Consider the following 20,143-nt stretch of genomic DNA (forward strand, 5'->3'; position numbering starts at 1 on the left):
CCGACTTTGGACATCGAAACTCTAAAAACATAACATTAAACAGAATATAGCTTGTAACAATATCCAACAATTTAAATGAACAACTAAGGGTGAAACCAGACCTTCATGACATTCAACACCTGTTTCTATGCAAATTGCCCCAAAGGGGTTGGGAAGGGGGGGAGATTGGGGAAAATTGGGCATTGGGTCCGGGAATAATGGGATATCCAAGTACTTGGGACATTGAGGGGGGTGCAAAACTTCAAGACTATGAGCTGCTGATAGGAGAGTCTATGAAGAGTCGTGACTGCAAAGGAAAAGTCCATGACCAACCATGTAAAAGAGGCTTGGAACAAATGGTGCCCTTAGGGCTTATACCCAAGGAAGCTATCTATGCCCTCTTTTATGGATTGGTCCCTCCAACTTCAGTAGGGTCATTTGATGAGGGGGGTTCAAGTGTCTGCAAAGTAAAGCCTGTCCAGAAGAAAATTCCCTAGACGGCTTGTAAACAGATCCATACTCCTAACGACGGGGTAAAAGGATTGATATCAATTATAAAGGGAAACTGCAGGGGTGGACATAAGAGTCTCTCAAAAGGTTCCTGGCAGGGTTGTGCCCTGGGGTAAAAGGAAAATACGAAGTAACCAGATGAACTTCAGGTGGGCATGTGATCCTTTACACTCTTGGTCTTGGATGACTTCCACAAAAGGGAGAGGGGGCTAGCAGGAGAAGGTCGTTTGGAGGAGCCTGCCTGTAAATTAGATGTATCCAATGTTGATTCCGGAGCGATAAGTTTCAGAGAGAGCAGAACTTATTCTCCTTCCTGGAAGGTGGAGAAGGAGTGAAATCTACCATTAAAGGTAAATTTAAGGGTGAAAGGGAAGGCCCACCAGTATTTGATTTCGTTCTGGGAAAGTACTTGTAATAATGGTTTTAGTGCTCTGCGTCTTTGGATGGTCATTGGAGATATGTCCGCAAAGATCTGAATTTCTTGACCTTGGAAAGAAATGCGTGACTGTTTTCTGGATACTTTCCTGATCTCTTCTTTCAGGCTGTAGTAATGTGGTTTTACCACTATATCCCTGGGGTTCCCGTCTTTCCTTGGGGGTCCCAGTGATCTGTGTGCCCTGTCCAGCTCCAGTTTGTGTGGCGGTATGGAAGGGATAATAGATTGTATGAGGTCTTGAATGGCTTTAGGGGCATCTGTGACTGACTCAGGGATACCTCTGACCCTGAAATTGTCTCTCCTGGACCGATTTTCAAGGTCATCAATACGGTTCAGTGCCACATCCAATTGTTCTTGTATCACATGTATGTGGTCTGTATTTTGGTTAGCCCTGGAGACCGTTATATCAAGTTTATGCTCGATTGCTTCCATTCTAGAGCCCAAGTTTTGGAAGTCTGCTCGGGTATCTGTAGTGATCTTGCTGGCTGTAATAGCAAGTCCCCGCTCCAGTAGTTCAGAGAATTTAATGAACAAATCCCCTGCGTTTTTGGGAATGTTCTGAATCTGGCTAATGTCCTGAATCTGACTACGTGAAGGGGTGTTGTCAGCCCCATGCCCTGGAGTAGTATTCAAGGGAGACAGCAGGTAGTTGTCAAATGTACGCTCAAGCAGCGATTCAGTGGATGCAGGCGAGGGAGTCATATTATTGAGGCTGCCAGGATTAGCTTGGGGAGTGAAGGCTAGAGTAGCTGGAGTTATAACTTGCCTGTACTCCGTTTGTCCCCCTGCCTGTGAGTCTCGTGTCTGAGACGCGGCCGCCATCTTGGAAGTGGCCTGTGATCCTTCGGCCGAGAATTGAGGCCCCAGATTGCGGCAGACCGAGCTGCTAGACATCTGGGTGTGCTCGAGTGGCTCCCCGTGCTATCCCCGCTGTTTACGGGCGTCCTTCGGGTCTGGCTTCGGAGCTAGTGCGGCTTGCTTGCTCGGGTAGAGCAGAGCTCCCGGCTTACGTGGTCATGTTGGAAGTCCCGCGCATGCGCACTCGTTTGTATGATTTTTTTTTTAATAACAAAAATTTACACTCTAATGTCTTGCTCTCCTCTGACCCCCCAGGATGACCCGTTCTCTGCTCTGGATATTCACCTGAGCGATCACCTGATGCAGGATGGGATTCTGAAGATGCTGAGAGACAACAAGAGGACGACTGTCCTGGTCACACACAAGCTGCAGTACCTCATCCATGCTGACTGGGTAAGGGGGGCGCTCATAATCTTTCTGGTGACTGTATTTACATATGATTGTGGTATACAGAATGTACTGTATATGTGTGGGGGGTATATATAATATATACATTATATAGTACTCAGGTCTCATGGAGTTTCTTTGTTGCTCTGCAGATTATCGCCATGAAGGATGGGACGATCCAGAGAGAGGGAACACTGAAGGACATCCAGAAATCTGACCCCGAACTTTATGAACATTGGAAAACGCTGATGAACCGGCAGGACCAGGAGCTGGAAAAGGTGGATCAGGGGTGGGAATGACACCCAGTACTGGGCTGGTGAATGGCGCTGGGGGGGTCAGAGGTCAGAATGACATCCAGTGTGTTATCGGTGAATGGTGCCGTCCCATACAGGGACATTCTAATACACGGATTGGTCACATGACGCTTCCACATTCCTCCTTAATACGTCATTCTTAGCTTTGTGTAGAGTATAAATCTTCCCAGATGATGGTGATGAGGACTATGAAGATGATGATGATGGTGATGAGGACTATGAAGATGATGATGATGGTGATGAGGACTATGAAGATGATGATGATGGTGATGAGGATGATGAAGATGATTCTTCTGCACACATTGGATGCCGGCAGTGAGGACAGGTTTGGGGTGCAGCAGGTGAAATGTGAATTTTTTGTATTTCCTGCAGGAGATTATAGAGAGGAAGACTCCGGTGGAGAGGAAGAAGAGATCGATGTGCTCCCGGGAAACGCTGGGAGACGAGGAAGAGGAGGACGAAGGTGAGGCTGGGAATGGGAGACCTGGAATCCGGATCTCCGGAGAATATTCCAAATATTTCTCTGAATGAGTCAAATTCCCACCATACTGACATCATCCCCCCATACTGACATCATCCCCCCCCCATACTGACATCATCCCCTCATACTGACATCATCCCCCCCCATACTGACATCATCCCCCCCCATACTGACATCATTCCCCCCATACTGACATCATCCCCCCCATACTGACATCATCCCCCCCCATACTGACATCATCCCCCCCATACTGACATCATCCCCCCCATACTGACATCATCCCCCCCCATACTGACATCATCCCCCCCCATACTGACATCATCCCCCCCCATACTGACATCATCCCCTCATACTGACATCATCCCCCCCCATACTGACATCATTCCCCCCATACTGACATCATCCCCCCATACTGACATCATCCCCCCCCATACTGACATCATCCCCCCATACTGACATCATCCCCCCATACTGACATCATCCCCCATACTGACATCATCCCCCCCATACTGACATCATCCCCCCATACTGACATCATCCCCCCCATACTGACATCATCCCCCATACTGACATCACCCCCCATACTGACATCATCCCCCCCCATACTGACATCATCCCCCCATACTGACATCATTCCCCCCATACTGACATCATCCCCCCATACTGACATCATCCCCCCCCATACTGACATCATCCCCCCCCATACTGACATCATCCCCCCCATACTGACATCATCCCCCCCCATACTGACATCATCCCCCCCATACTGACATCATCCCCCCCCATACTGACATCATCCCCCCCATACTGACATCATCCCCCCCATACTGACATCATCCCCCCATACTGACATCATCCCCCCCATACTGACATCATCCCCCCCCATACTGACATCATCCCCCCCATACTGACATCATCCCCCCATACTGACATCATCCCCCCCCATACTGACATCATCCCCCCCATACTGACATCATCCCCCCATACTGACATCATCCCCCCCATACTGACATCATCCCCCCCATACTGACATCATCCCCCCCATACTGACATCATCCCCCCCATACTGACATCATCCCCCCCATACTGACATCATCCCCCCCATACTGACATCACCCCCCCCCCATACTGACATCATCCCCCCCCATACTGACATCATCCCCCCCATACTGACATCATCCCCCCATACTGACATCATCCCCCCCATACTGACATCATCCCCCCCATACTGACATCATCCCCCCCCATACTGACATCATCCCCCCCATACTGACATCATCCCCCCCATACTGACATCATCCCCCCCCATACTGACATCATCCCCCCCCATACTGACATCATCCCCCCATACTGACATCATCCCCCCCATACTGACATCATCCCCCCATACTGACATCATCCCCCCCCATACTGACATCATCCCCCCCATACTGACATCATCCCCCCCCCATACTGACATCATCCCCCCCATACTGACATCATCCCCCCCCATACTGACATCATCCCCCCCATACTGACATCATCCCCCCATACTGACATCATCCCCCCCATACTGACATCATCCCCCCCATACTGACATCATCCCCCCCATACTGACATCATCCCCCCCCATACTGACATCATCCCCCCCATACTGACATCATCCCCCCCCATACTGACATCATCCCCCCCATACTGACATCATCCCCCCCATACTGACATCATCCCCCCCATACTGACATCATCCCCCCCATACTGACATCACCCCCCCATACTGACATCACCCCCCCCCATACTGACATCATCCCCCCCATACTGACATCATCCCCCCCATACTGACATCATCCCCCCCATACTGACATCATCCCCCCCCATACTGACATCATCCCCCCCATACTGACATCACCCCCCCATACTGACATCACCCCCCCCCCATACTGACATCATCCCCCCCCATACTGACATCACCCCCCCCATACTGACATCATCCCCCATACTGACATCATCCCCCCCATACTGACATCATCCCCCCATACTGACATCATCCCCCCCATACTGACATCATCCCCCCCCATACTGACATCATCCCCCCCATACTGACATCATCCCCCCCCATACTGACATCATCCCCCCCCATACTGACATCATCCCCCCCCATACTGACATCATCCCCCCCATACTGACATCATCCCCCCCATACTGACATCATCCCCCCATACTGACATCATCCCCCCCCATACTGACATCATCCCCCCCCATACTGACATCATCCCCCCCATACTGACATCATCCCCCCCATACTGACATCATCCCCCCCCATACTGACATCATCCCCCCCATACTGACATCACCCCCCCCATACTGACATCATCCCCCCCCATACTGACATCATCCCCCCCCATACTGACATCATCCCCCCATACTGACATCATCCCCCCCCATACTGACATCATCCCCCCATACTGACATCATCCCCCCCCATACTGACATCATCCCCCCCATACTGACATCATCCCCCCATACTGACATCATCCCCCCATACTGACATCATCCCCCCCCATACTGACATCATCCCCCCCATACTGACATCACCCCCCCATACTGACATCACCCCCCCCCCATACTGACATCATCCCCCCCATACTGACATCACCCCCCCATACTGACATCATCCCCCCCCATACTGACATCATCCCCCCCCATACTGACATCATCCCCCCATACTGACATCATCCCCCCCATACTGACATCATCCCCCCCCATACTGACATCATCCCCCCCATACTGACATCACCCCCCCCCATACTGACATCATCCCCCCCCATACTGACATCATCCCCCCCCATACTGACATCATCCCCCCCCCATACTGACATCATCCCCCCCATACTGACATCATCCCCCCCCCATACTGACATCATCCCCCCCATACTGACATCATCCCCCCCCATACTGACATCATCCCCCCCCATACTGACATCATCCCCCCATACTGACATCACCCCCCCATACTGACATCATCCCCCCCCATACTGACATCATCCCCCCCATACTGACATCATCCCCCCCATACTGACATCATCCCCCCCATACTGACATCATCCCCCCCCATACTGACATCATCCCCCCATACTGACATCACCCCCCCATACTGACATCATCCCCCCCCATACTGACATCATCCCCCCCATACTGACATCATCCCCCCCATACTGACATCATCCCCCCCATACTGACATCATCCCCCCCATACTGACATCACCCCCCCATACTGACATCATCCCCCCCCATACTGACATCATCCCCCCCCATACTGACATCATCCCCCCCATACTGACATCATCCCCCATACTGACATCATCCCCCATACTGACATCATCCCCCCCCATACTGACATCATCCCCCCCATACTGACATCATCCCCCCCCATACTGACATCATCCCCCCCCATACTGACATCATCCCCCCCCATACTGACATCATCCCCCCCCATACTGACATCATCCCCCCCCATACTGACATCATCCCCCCCCATACTGACATCATCCCCCCCATACTGACATCATCCCCCCCCATACTGACATCATCCCCCCCATACTGACATCATCCCCCCCATACTGACATCATCCCCCCCATACTGACATCACCCCCCATACTGACATCATCCCCCATACTGACATCATCCCCCATACTGACATCATCCCCCCCCCATACTGACATCATCCCCCCCATACTGACATCATCCCCCCCATACTGACATCATCCCCCCCATACTGACATCATCCCCCCATACTGACATCATCCCCCCCATACTGACATCATCCCCCCCCATACTGACATCATCCCCCCCCATACTGACATCATCCCCCCCCATACTGACATCATCCCCCCCCATACTGACATCATCCCCCCCCCATACTGACATCATCCCCCCCATACTGACATCATCCCCCCCCATACTGACATCATCCCCCCCCATACTGACATCATCCCCCCCATACTGACATCATCCCCCATACTGACATCATCCCCCCCCATACTGACATCATCCCCCCCATACTGACATCATCCCCCCATACTGACATCATCCCCCCCATACTGACATCATCCCCCCCATACTGACATCACCCCCCCATACTGACATCATCCCCCCCCATACTGACATCATCCCCCCCCATACTGACATCATCCCCCCATACTGACATCATCCCCCCCATACTGACATCATCCCCCCCCATACTGACATCATCCCCCCATACTGACATCATCCCCCCATACTGACATCATCCCCCCCATACTGACATCATCCCCCCCCATACTGACATCATCCCCCCCATACTGACATCACCCCCCCATACTGACATCACCCCCCCCCCCATACTGACATCATCCCCCCCATACTGACATCACCCCCCCATACTGACATCATCCCCCCCCATACTGACATCATCCCCCCCCATACTGACATCATCCCCCCATACTGACATCATCCCCCCCATACTGACATCATCCCCCCCCATACTGACATCATCCCCCCCATACTGACATCACCCCCCCATACTGACATCACCCCCCCCCATACTGACATCATCCCCCCCCATACTGACATCATCCCCCCCCATACTGACATCATCCCCCCCCCATACTGACATCATCCCCCCCATACTGACATCATCCCCCCCCCATACTGACATCATCCCCCCCATACTGACATCATCCCCCCCCATACTGACATCATCCCCCCCCATACTGACATCATCCCCCCATACTGACATCATCCCCCCCATACTGACATCATCCCCCCCATACTGACATCATCCCCCCCATACTGACATCATCCCCCCCATACTGACATCATCCCCCCCATACTGACATCACCCCCCCATACTGACATCATCCCCCCCCATACTGACATCATCCCCCCCCATACTGACATCATCCCCCCCATACTGACATCATCCCCCCATACTGACATCATCCCCCATACTGACATCATCCCCCCCCATACTGACATCATCCCCCCCATACTGACATCATCCCCCCCATACTGACATCATCCCCCCCCATACTGACATCATCCCCCCCATACTGACATCATCCCCCCCCATACTGACATCATCCCCCCCATACTGACATCATCCCCCCCATACTGACATCATCCCCCCCCATACTGACATCATCCCCCATACTGACATCATCCCCCATACTGACATCATCCCCCCCCCCATACTGACATCATCCCCCCCATACTGACATCATCCCCCCCCATACTGACATCATCCCCCCCCATACTGACATCATCCCCCCCCATACTGACATCATCCCCCCCATACTGACATCATCCCCCCCATACTGACATCACCCCCCCATACTGACATCATCCCCCCCCATACTGACATCATCCCCCCCCATACTGACATCATCCCCCCCCATACTGACATCATCCCCCCCCATACTGACATCATCCCCCCCATACTGACATCATCCCCCCCATACTGACATCATCCCCCCATACTGACATCATCCCCCCCATACTGACATCATCCCCCCCCATACTGACATCATCCCCCCCCATACTGACATCATCCCCCCCATACTGACATCACCCCCCCATACTGACATCATCCCCCCCCATACTGACATCACCCCCCCATACTGACATCATCCCCCCATACTGACATCACCCCCCCATACTGACATCATCCCCCCATACTGACATCATCCCCCCCATACTGACATCATCCCCCCCATACTGACATCATCCCCCCCATACTGACATCATCCCCCCATACTGACATCATCCCCCCCATACTGACATCATCCCCCCCCATACTGACATCATCCCCCCCATACTGACATCATCCCCCCATACTGACATCATCCCCCCCCCATACTGACATCATCCCCCCCATACTGACATCATCCCCCCCATACTGACATCATCCCCCCCATACTGACATCATCCCCTCATACTGACATCATCCCCCCCATACTGACATCATCCCCTCATACTGACATCATCCCCCCCATACTGACATCATCCCCCCATACTGACATCATCCCCCCCATACTGACATCATCCCCCCCATACTGACATCATCCCCCCCATACTGACATCATCCCCCCCATACTGACATCATCCCCCCCATACTGACATCATCCCCCCCCATACTGACATCATCCCCCCCATACTGACATCACCCCCCATACTGACATTATCCCCCCCCATACTGACATCATCCCCCCCATACTGACATCACCCCCCCCCATACTGACATCATCCCCCCCATACTGACATCATCCCCCCATACTGACATCATCCCCCCCATACTGACATCACCCCCCCATACTGACATCATCCCCCCCATACTGACATCATCCCCCCCATACTGACATCACCCCCCCCATACTGACATCACCCCCCATACTGACATCATCCCCCCCCATACTGACATCATCCCCCCCATACTGACATCATCCCCCCCATACTGACATCATCCCCCCCCCATACTGACATCATCCCCCCCCATACTGACATCATCCCCTCATACTGACATCATCCCCCCCATACTGACATCATCCCCCCCCATACTGACATCATCCCCCCCCATACTGACATCATCCCCCCCATACTGACATCATCCCCCATACTGACATCATCCCCCCATACTGACATCATCCCCCCCATACTGACATCATCCCCCCCCCATACTGACATCATCCCCCCCCATACTGACATCATCCCCCCCATACTGACATCATCCCCCATACTGACATCATCCCCCCATACTGACATCATCCCCCCCATACTGACATCATCCCCCCCCCCCATACTGACATCATCCCCCCCCATACTGACATCATCCCCTCATACTGACATCATCCCCCCCATACTGACATCATCCCCCCCCATACTGACATCATCCCCCCATACTGACATCATCCCCCCCCATACTGACATCATCCCCCCCATACTGACATCATCCCCCCCCATACTGACATCATCCCCTCATACTGACATCATCCCCCCCATACTGACATCATCCCCCCCCATACTGACATCATCCCCCCCATACTGACATCACCCCCCATACTGACATCATCCCCCCATACTGACATCATCCCCCCCATACTGACATCATCCCCCCCATACTGACATCACCCCCCCCATACTGACATCACCCCCCCCATACTGACATCATCCCCCCCCATACTGACATCATCCCCCCCATACTGACGTGATCACCCCCCCATACTGACATCATCCCCCCCATACTGACATCATCCCCCCCATACTGACATCATCCCCCCCCATACTGACATCATCCCCCCATACTGACATCATCCCCCCCATACTGACATCATCCCCCCCATACTGACATCATCCCCCCCATACTGACATCATCCCCCCCCATACTGACATCATCCCCCCCATACTGACATCATCCCCCCCCATACTGACATCATCCCCCCCATACTGACATCACCCCCCCATACTGACATCATCCCCCCCCATACTGACATCATCCCCCCCCATACTGACATCATCCCCCCCATACTGACATCATCCCCCCCATACTGACATCATCCCCCATACTGACATCATCCCCCCATACTGACATCATCCCCCCCATACTGACATCATCCCCCATACTGACATCATCCCCCCCCATACTGACATCATCCCCCCCCATACTGACATCATCCCCCCCATACTGACATCATCCCCCCCATACTGACATCATCCCCCCCATACTGACATCATCCCCCCCATACTGACATCATCATCCCCATACTGACATCATCCCCCCCCATACTGACATCATCCCCCCCATACTGACATCACCCCCCCATACTGACATCACCCCCCCATACTGACATCATCCCCCCATACTGACATCATCCCCCCATACTGACATCATCCCCCCCCATACTGACATGATCATCCCCCCCCATACTGACATCATCCCCCATACTGACATCATCCCCCCCATACTGACATCATCCCCCCCCCATACTGACATCATCCCCCCCCATACTGACATCATCCCCCCCCATACTGACATCATCCCCCCCATACTGACATCATCCCCCCCATACTGACATCATCCCCCCATACTGACATCATCCCCCCATACTGACATCATCCCCCCCCATACTGACATCATCCCCCCATACTGACATCATCCCCCCATACTGACATCATCCCCCCCATACTGACATCATCCCCCCCCATACTGACATCATCCCCCCATACTGACATCATCCCCCCATACTGACATCATCCCCCCCATACTGACATCATCCCCCCCCATACTGACATCATCCCCCCCATACTGACATCATCCCCCCCATACTGACATGATCATCCCCCCCATACTGACATGATCATCCCCCCCATACTGACGTGATCATCCCCCTATACTGACATCATCCCCCCCATACTGACATCATCCCCCCATACTCACATGATCACCCCTCCATACTGACATGAATATCCCCCCCATACTGACATGATCATCACCCCCCCCCATACTGACATCACCCCCCCATACTGACATGATCACCCCCCCATACTGACATCACCCCCTATTACTGTCTCCCTCTTACTGACACGCTGTCTCTCATTTCACAGAGGAGTTATCGGAGAGTGAGGATGATGATGACAACCTCTCCTCAGTCCTCCATCAGAAGGCGAAGATGCCGTGGAGGGCTTGTGGGAAATATCTGAGTTCGGCCGGGATTCTCCTCCTTCCCATCCTCGTCTTCTCCCAACTTCTCAAACACTCTCTGCTGGTCGCCATCGACTTCTGGTTGGCCAAGTGGACCTGGGACGCCATTTCCAACACGTCTGCGTCCAACTGTGCCAGAGAGGTGATGTCACCTGCCTGACTCTACTGTCCACCATTAGTGGGGGGAAATGGTGCCACTGTGTGTATATTATCATTAGGAAATATAAATTGTATGTATTCCCATTATTCCAATCATATTGATGGAGGAGCTAGAATGTATGTGGAATTGTCCTGAACCCAAGAGCTTACAATCTATCTCCATACAGGGACCCTCCTGATATTCACTGATGTCTGTGCTTTCCCTGCAGAGCTGTGGCTTCGACCATTCTCCGTACTCCATGGTGTTCAGCATCCTCTCCTGCCTGGCTATTATCATGTGCCTGTCCACCTCTATTGCCATAGAATGGACGGGACTGCGAGTCGCCAAGAAACTGCACAACAGTCTGTTAAACGCCATCATCCTGGCACCGATGAGGTAAATTCCCAGTTCCTGGCACCAATGAGGTAAATTCCCAGTTCCTGGCACCAATGAGGTAAATTCCGAAATCCTGGCACCAATGAGGTAAATTCCCGAATTCTGGCACTAGTGAGATCTCTTCCCAGTTCTTGGCACCAACAAGCTACGTTCTCAATTTCTGGTACCAGTGAGGTAAGCTCCCAATTTTTGGCGCCAATTAGGTATCTTTCAAATTGTTGCCACCACAGAGATATATTCCCAGTTCTTGGCACCATTAAAGTAAATTCCCACCTCGTGGCCTCAGTAAGGTATCGCCCCCTCATGTTCCCAGAGAAGAATGTTTATAATCGTCACATTTTCATGAGTTCTCCTCTTTCAAATTGTTGCCACCACAGAGATATATTCCCAGTTCTTGGCACCATTAAAGTAAATTCCCACCTCGTGGCCTCTGTGAGGTATCGCCCCCACATGTTCCCAGAGAAGAATGTTTATAATGGTCACATTTTCACAAGTTCTCCTCTTCAGGTTCTTCGAGACGACACCCCTGGGAAGTATTCTGAACAGATTCTCTGCCGACTTTAACACCATCGATCAGGTGGGTGGGATTTCGGTGAACTTGTTGCCTTCATTGGTTAATGGGGGCCTCCAGATCTGGGGATCAGCTGCTTGTATGGTAGGAGGTTTATAAAGGAACTGAATACAGTCCAACATCCAAAATCCTAATGTTCCCAATCATCAGATTGTGGATTGATGGAGATCGTTCTGTGTAGGGGAATGGGTCACAGTGGATGTCATGTCATCCATCATGAAAGACATCAGAGGCTGAGATGTTTCCTCGCCATGGAGGGTGTTCTGTTTATCTATGACCACCAAATATTTTCAGATAATTCTGCCCAAAGGACTCAAATGCTCTCCTGGCAGCTGATGACAATGGAGGGAACTCCCCGTGGGACAGGAATAGAATCGGGTCCATTATCAGACCAAAGAAATCCGGGTCATACTTTCCATACATTTCACATTTGTGGGGACTAAGGTGACCACGTCTCTAACACTATTGCCCTCTGCTCATGCCTTGGCCTCAGAGTTCCTCGTGGACAGATCCCATACTCCAGAGACAGATGAGACCTGCCTGTATGTGTTTTATCATTCAGAGGGTCCCCAGGACATGATGGCCTTCACCCCCAACAGCCCTCACTTAGGTTTTTCCTCACTTGGCAGTCTGCATCAAATCTATCAAACTTCAGAGGTGACCTTAACACACAGAAGCCCCCAGATTACTAACAAGACCTGGTCCCTCATCTGCCAGGAGGGGGGCTACATCTTCTGAAATCCGCATATAGAAATGCGACCACCAGACCAAGAATTATGAGTCCAAAAGTCTTTAACACTGCAGTTACTTCATACCAGAGGACAGTATACAACGGAGCAGAGCGTGCCACTACGACCACTCCCCGGGCACTGCCCACAGTCCATTCTTCAATGAATTCTTTCTGGTGCTGTGATTGGCTCCTCGAGATCTTTGGGCCCCCGAAACAAGTTGGATATTTTTCTCTTGTAGAAATTTATTCAGGTATTAGAGACTTCTGGACTCGTATTTCCTGGGTATGCTGCTCTCATTTCTATACCTGGAGATGGAACTCTGGTTCCCCAGGGGGGGGATTGTGCTGAGAGCTGCCTCACCGCAGCCATGGCACCTCCTATGAATGTGAGCGACCATGAATCTTTAATGAGCCCAATCCAGCACCTTAATAATACAGCCAACTGGAGACCACCCATCCCTGCCTGTCAACTTCTGATTGATCAGGTGAAGTTTTCAAACTGCAGAAAGCTCCTCCCACAGACATTCACCAATCAGGAACAAGAGGCATGGTGTCTCCAGAACCAGACCTGGCAAACTTAAAACAGGAGAACCCCTCCCTCTCCTTGTACCCCGCTACATCCATGTGAGAATCCCTGACCTGTCCAGGTAGATGTCCATGGATGGTCTGCAGACCTCGCTTCGACATGATGTCATACAGAGATCATCCAGCAGAAATATTTTACAATCTTTTTTCTTGGGAAGAAAACATGAGAACTATGGGAAAGGGGGCGGCCATTACTTGTTCTCCTTCTAGAGAAGCTACACCCCCTGGCTGTCATGCTGATCCTTGGTCTTCAATATCCTGAATCACTGAGCTTCTATATATCAGGAATGTCTGAGCTCTGATTCCACATAATTGCTCCGGGCTGGAGACTCAAGGTGCTGAAGAATTGGCATGACAGCCAGAAAACTAGCATTCTCCACAGGAGAGGTCAGCAGCATTTCTCTTATGACAGGTCCCCTTGCAGATCATTTGGCCCAGTCATTGACATGTAACCTGTACTGACAATGGCTCTTCTCTCCCCAGCACATCCCGACCACCCTGGAATGTCTCAGCCGATCCACCTTACTCTGCATCTCCGCCTTGGCCGTCATCTCCTACGTCACCCCCATCTTCATCATCTCGCTCCTCCCTCTGGCCATCACCTGCTACTTCATCCAGAAGCACTTCCGGGTGGCCTCCAGGTAATGTCCTTATATGGGAAGTCAGGTCCATTGTGGAGGAATGCTGGAACTTGTAGTCCCTCCCCAGGTGATGCTGGAACTTGTAGTCCCTCTCCAGGTGATGCTGGAACTTGTAGTCCTTCTCCGGGTGATGCTGGAACTTGTAGTCCCTTCCCAGGTGATGCTGGAACTTGTAGTCCCTCCCCAGGTGATGCTGGAACTTGTAGTCCCTCCCCAGGTGATGCTGGAACTTGTAGTCCCTCCCCAGGTGATGCTGGAACTTGTAGTCCCTCCCCAGGTGAGGCTGGAACTTGTAGTCCCTCCCCAGGTGATGCTGGAACTTGTAGTCCCTCTCCAGGTGATGCTGGAACTTGTAGTCCCTCCCCAGGTGATGCTGGAACTTGTAGTCCCTCTCCGGGTGATGCTGGAACTTGTAGTCCCTCACCAGGTGATGCTGGAACTTGTAGTCCCTCTCCAGGTGATGCTGGAACTTGTAGTCCCTCCCCAGGTGATGCTGGAACTTGTAGTCCCTCCCCAGGTGATGCTGGAACTTGTAGTCCCTCCCCAGGTGATGCTGGAACTTGTAGTCCCTCTCCAGGTGATGCTGGAACTTGTAGTCCTTCTCCGGGTGATGCTGGAACTTGTAGTCCCTTCCCAGGTGATGCTGGAACTTGTAGTCCCTCCCCAGGTGATGCTGGAACTTGTAGTCCCTCCCCAGGTGATGCTGGAACTTGTAGTCCCTCCCCAGGTGATGCTGGAACTTGTAGTCCCTCCCCAGGTGAGGCTGGAACTTGTAGTCCCTCCCCAGGTGATGCTGGAACTTGTAGTCCCTCTCCAGGTGATGCTGGAACTTGTAGTCCCTCCCCAGGTGATGCTGGAACTTGTAGTCCCTCTCCGGGTGATGCTGGAACTTGTAGTCCCTCACCAGGTGATGCTGGAACTTGTAGTCCCTCTCCAGGTGATGCTGGAACTTGTAGTCCCTCCCCAGGTGATGCTGGAACTTGTAGTCCCTCCCCAGGTGATGCTGGAACTTGTAGTCCCTCCCCAGGTGATGCTGGGGAGGTACTACAAGTTACACTTGTACACTCCAACACATTTCAGGGGTTATAAGTTCCCCTCATCAGGTAATTACCCAACACATTTCAGGGGTTACAAGATTCATTCATTAGTATAACCCAACACATTTCAGGGGTTATAGAGTCTCTTCAGCAATGATAGTCCAACACATTTCAGGCATTGTAGGGTCCTTTCATCAGGTAACATCCAACACATTTCAGAGGTTGCAGGATTCATTCATCGGGGGATGGGTAAGCACAGTGTAGCTGTGTGAAACTTGTCCACCTCTGTTCCGGCTTCTGAAACCCTGGTGTGTGTCATTGTTTGCATGAAATATTCAATAAATGGACTTCAATCACGTCGGTGTGCAGCCAATTTCCTCCGTCATTCATTCCGTCTTCTACGGCAGGCGAGGCGGGGGATTGCACCCATGTGAGAAGTCTGTTCATTGTGCCTCTCACCCGGAGTGGCGACTTTCCTTTACTGTCTATTGATCAGGTATTACCCAATACATTTTAGGGGCTATAGTGTCCCTTCATCAGGTACATTCCAACACATTTCAGGGGTTGTAGGGTCCCTTCATTGGGTATAGTCCAACACATTTCAGGTGTTATAGGGTTTCTTCATCAGGTACAATCCAACACATTTTATGGGCTATAGGGTTTCTTCCTAAGGTATCAATCCAATACATTTCAGGAGTTATAAGTTCCTTTCTTCAGGTATCAATCCAAAACATTTTAGGGGTTATAGGGTCCCTTCATCAGGTAAAATCCAACACATTTCGGGGGTTACAGGATTCATTCATCAGGTGTAACCCAACGCATTTTAGGAGTTTTTAGGGTGTCTTCATCAGGTACAATCCAACACAATTCAGGAGTTATGGGGTCTCTTCATCAGGTTACAATTCAACACATTTCAGGGGTTATAGGGTCCATTCATAAGGTATCACCCCAACATTTCAAATGTTATAAGGTCCCTTCATAAGGTACAATCCAACACATTTCGGGGGTTATAGGGTCTTTTCATCAGGTACAATCCAACACATTTCAGAGGTTACAGGATTCATTCATCAGTGTAACCCAACACAGTTCAGGGGCTATAGGATCCCTTCATCGGGTACAGACCAACACTTTTCAGGTGTTATAGGGTCCCTTCTTCAGGTAACCATCCAACACATTTCAGGGGTTATAGGGTCCTTTCTTCAGGTAAACATCCAACACGTTTCAGGGCTCATAGGACCCTTCATTGGATGTAATCCAACACATTTCAGGGGTTATAGGGTCCTTTCTTCAGGTAAACATCCAACACATTTCCAGGGTTATAGGGCCCATTCATTGAGTATAATACAAACACAAATCAAGTGTTATAGGGTCTCTTCTTGGACAAACATGGTCAAAGATGGGCAGACATATCCACCTCACCTAAATTCTGCCCACTTTCAGTGCACAGGTGGGATACCTGTGATGTTTGGTGACAGTGGGCGGGGCTTATCCTTGAATGAACAGTAACAATGTATCCGGGGATGTGTATCTACTGGTATAAATACATCTGGAATGGTGACATCTCTGATCTGTACGGAGATTAGGAACATTTTCCTCCAGATGGAGATTTCTGTGGTTTGTCCATATAAAGAGAAGTTTCCCCGGACTCCCCGTTCTCTGTTTATTCTCTCTGATCATCCTAACCACATTATAAATACATCTCCAAACTTCCTGGAATTGTTTATTTGTGGATAAAATCTGTTTACTTCTTGCCTGAGCTTCTGTGAGATCTCCAATAATACGCCGAGCGTTTTACCATCTGCTGCTGATTGGAAATCTGCGCCATATCACACGGCGATATAATATCAGGGTGAGGAGGGCACAGTACAGGAAACAGAGGGCGATCTATACACCCTGTGATGAGGCATGTTCCTGTAGATCAGTAGAAGTGATATCACAGTGTATCTTATCCCGATCTCTTAGTACATAACGTCTTATTTCAGAGACCTTCAGCAGCTGGAGGACAGCACGCAGCTCCCCCTACTGGCGCAGTTCTCTGAGACGGTGGAGGGACTGACCACCATACGGGCATTCAGGTAATGAACATTGAGCTGCTGTTACCTATAGCAACCGCCTCCACTCCTCCCAGCTATAAAAGTTGGGCAACTGATTGGTTGCTGAGGGTTATGGGCTCTCACATTGTTCACTTATTTATTATATGGCCTGATGTCCATGTTGTCTCTCTCCTCCAGATATGAGACCAGGTTCCAGCAGAAACTTCTAGAACTCACAGACTCCAACAACATTGCGTCCCTCTTCCTGACCGCCGCCAATCGCTGGCTAGAAGTGCGCATGGTGAGTGAGGATGGCTAGAGGGAGTCATTTACTGTACACAGGGGGAAGAGCATCTGTAACCATTTAAGACATCCCAGTTGATTTTTTTTGGGGGTGGTCACATGATGGACTTCCCAGTAGACGTTCCTCCCGGGCCAATCACACGAGGGATATCCAAGCAGAAGTTTCTCAGGGCTAGCTAGTCACAAACAGGTATTTGGTGGATGTGCCACGAGGGCCAGTTACACAGTGGACATCCCAACAGACTTTACTCAGGGGCCGGCTAATCACACAATGCCTCCCCCAGTTGATGTTCCTCACAAACCAGTCACACAATGAACATCCCGGTGGCCATTTCATGGGGGCCGGTCACACAATGGACATCCCGGTGGCCATTCCTTGGGGCCAGTCACACAATGGACATTCTGGTGGCCATTCTTAGGGGGCTGGTCCCATGATGGACATCCCGGTGACCATTCCTCGGGGGCCGGTCACACAATGGACATCTGAGTGGCCATTTCTTGGGGGCCAGTCACGCAATGGACATCCTTGTGGCCATTCCTTGGGGGCTGGTCTCACAATGGACATCACAAGAGGAAGCTGTCCTATGTCCCTCTCGGTCATCTCCCATGAATCAAATAAATATTTTCTCTCCTCATACAGGAATATATCGGGGCCTGCGTCGTTCTGGTAGCGGCTGTTGCCTCCATCACCTATCGGTTGCAGAACAACCTCACCACGGGATTGGTCGGCCTGGGACTCATCTACGCCTTGATGGTAGAGTATTTCTGGGTGTTGCCAGATTGGAACACTCCACCATTATACAGCACAGAGCTGTGCACTGCTGATGTCATCCAGAGAACTCTGCAACTGTGTGAAAGTCAGACAAGTCTACCTCTTTCCTTTCACCTAAAATCTGTATAGATTCAGTAGCCTTTCATGGTGCTTCTGGGTGGAACTGCAGCCTCCCGTCACAATTTTCCTGAGTTAGCTAGGTAACCTCTGACTATTATGTCACTGTGACCCTTGGTTCTCCGCTATTCCAGATCTCCATCTTCACATGTGAATCATGTGACCACATAACGGTATGAGTCACATTCACCAATGTGGGGAATGTTTCACATTTCCTGTATGTGAACAGTCCTCCCCCAGATTCTGACCCCCCCAGATATTGACCTATAGACACTAACCCCCCCAGATATTGACCTATAGACACTGACCCCCCCCAGATATTGACCTATAGACACTGACCCCCCCAGATATTGACCTATAGACACTGACCCCCCCAGATATTGACCTATAGACACTGACCCCCCCAGATATTGACCTATAGACACTGACCCCCCCAGATATTGACCTATAGACACTGACCCCCCCCAGATATTGACCCATAGACACTGATCCCCAACCTGTGGGCTTTAAGAATGGTCAACAAAGTGGAGACAGATATATGAGATCAGCATTTACCATAAAGTAACGTAGCGCCTGGGTCTTCTAAAGGCAGAGTATCACCTCCAGAGGGGAGGGGGAGGGCGAGCTAACACTTACACCAGGGCTGAGTCCATAGCTATAATGGGGAGTTTTGAGCAAAAATTGGGCGCCAGTCACTTTTGATCTTTCTAAGCTTTAATGTGGAACTTGGAAGAAGGTAGTAGGAGAGAGGGTTAGGGGTCTCAGATAGCATTAGCAGATCACTTACAGACTCCTTGGATCCAGAAAAAGTACAGCTTCACAGTCCCAGAACCTTTACGCTGACCTGGTAATACTGCAAGCACGTTTCAGATTGTAGAGCAAGATCCAGCTTCACAGTGTCAGAACAATTTAAGCTGACCCAGCAACACTGTAAGCACATTTTAGATGTAGACGTGTCCTCCAAATGAATCACCAGGCCCTTCTGAGGCCAGCCTTCATCCTGGCTCTCTCCAGCAAGGGTCCTCCCCTGGGTCCTCTCTATTTGGCTTGGCTTCTTGCACACTGGGCAAGACAGCCTAAGGACCACCTCAGGATTAGTAGGCCCCAGACAGGTTTCTGGGCTTACATGCAGAGCTCACTTCA

The 20,143-nt window shown here is 51.2% G+C and overlaps 1 protein-coding gene across 2 annotated transcripts in view; it reads left to right on the top strand.

Annotated features, from left to right (window-relative positions):
- ABCC8 (ATP binding cassette subfamily C member 8) overlaps positions 1 to 20,143 on the top strand; it is a 261,472-nt gene that overhangs the window by 204,707 nt on the left and 36,622 nt on the right. For both annotated transcript variants that reach the window (XM_073603932.1, XM_073603931.1), the window contains exons 22-31: positions 2,039 to 2,176; positions 2,323 to 2,448; positions 2,857 to 2,947; positions 11,580 to 11,818; positions 12,045 to 12,211; positions 12,719 to 12,788; positions 14,581 to 14,738; positions 17,758 to 17,850; positions 18,007 to 18,109; positions 18,752 to 18,865. In XM_073603932.1, the coding sequence (XP_073460033.1) occupies positions 2,039 to 2,176; positions 2,323 to 2,448; positions 2,857 to 2,947; positions 11,580 to 11,818; positions 12,045 to 12,211; positions 12,719 to 12,788; positions 14,581 to 14,738; positions 17,758 to 17,850; positions 18,007 to 18,109; positions 18,752 to 18,865 (1,299 nt within the window). The remainder of the gene's footprint in view (positions 1 to 2,038; positions 2,177 to 2,322; positions 2,449 to 2,856; positions 2,948 to 11,579; positions 11,819 to 12,044; positions 12,212 to 12,718; positions 12,789 to 14,580; positions 14,739 to 17,757; positions 17,851 to 18,006; positions 18,110 to 18,751; positions 18,866 to 20,143) is intronic.

This window comes from Aquarana catesbeiana, linkage group LG11, assembly GCF_042186555.1.
Source record: "Aquarana catesbeiana isolate 2022-GZ linkage group LG11, ASM4218655v1, whole genome shotgun sequence".
NCBI classification, from domain to species: Eukaryota; Metazoa; Chordata; class Amphibia; order Anura; family Ranidae; genus Aquarana; species Aquarana catesbeiana.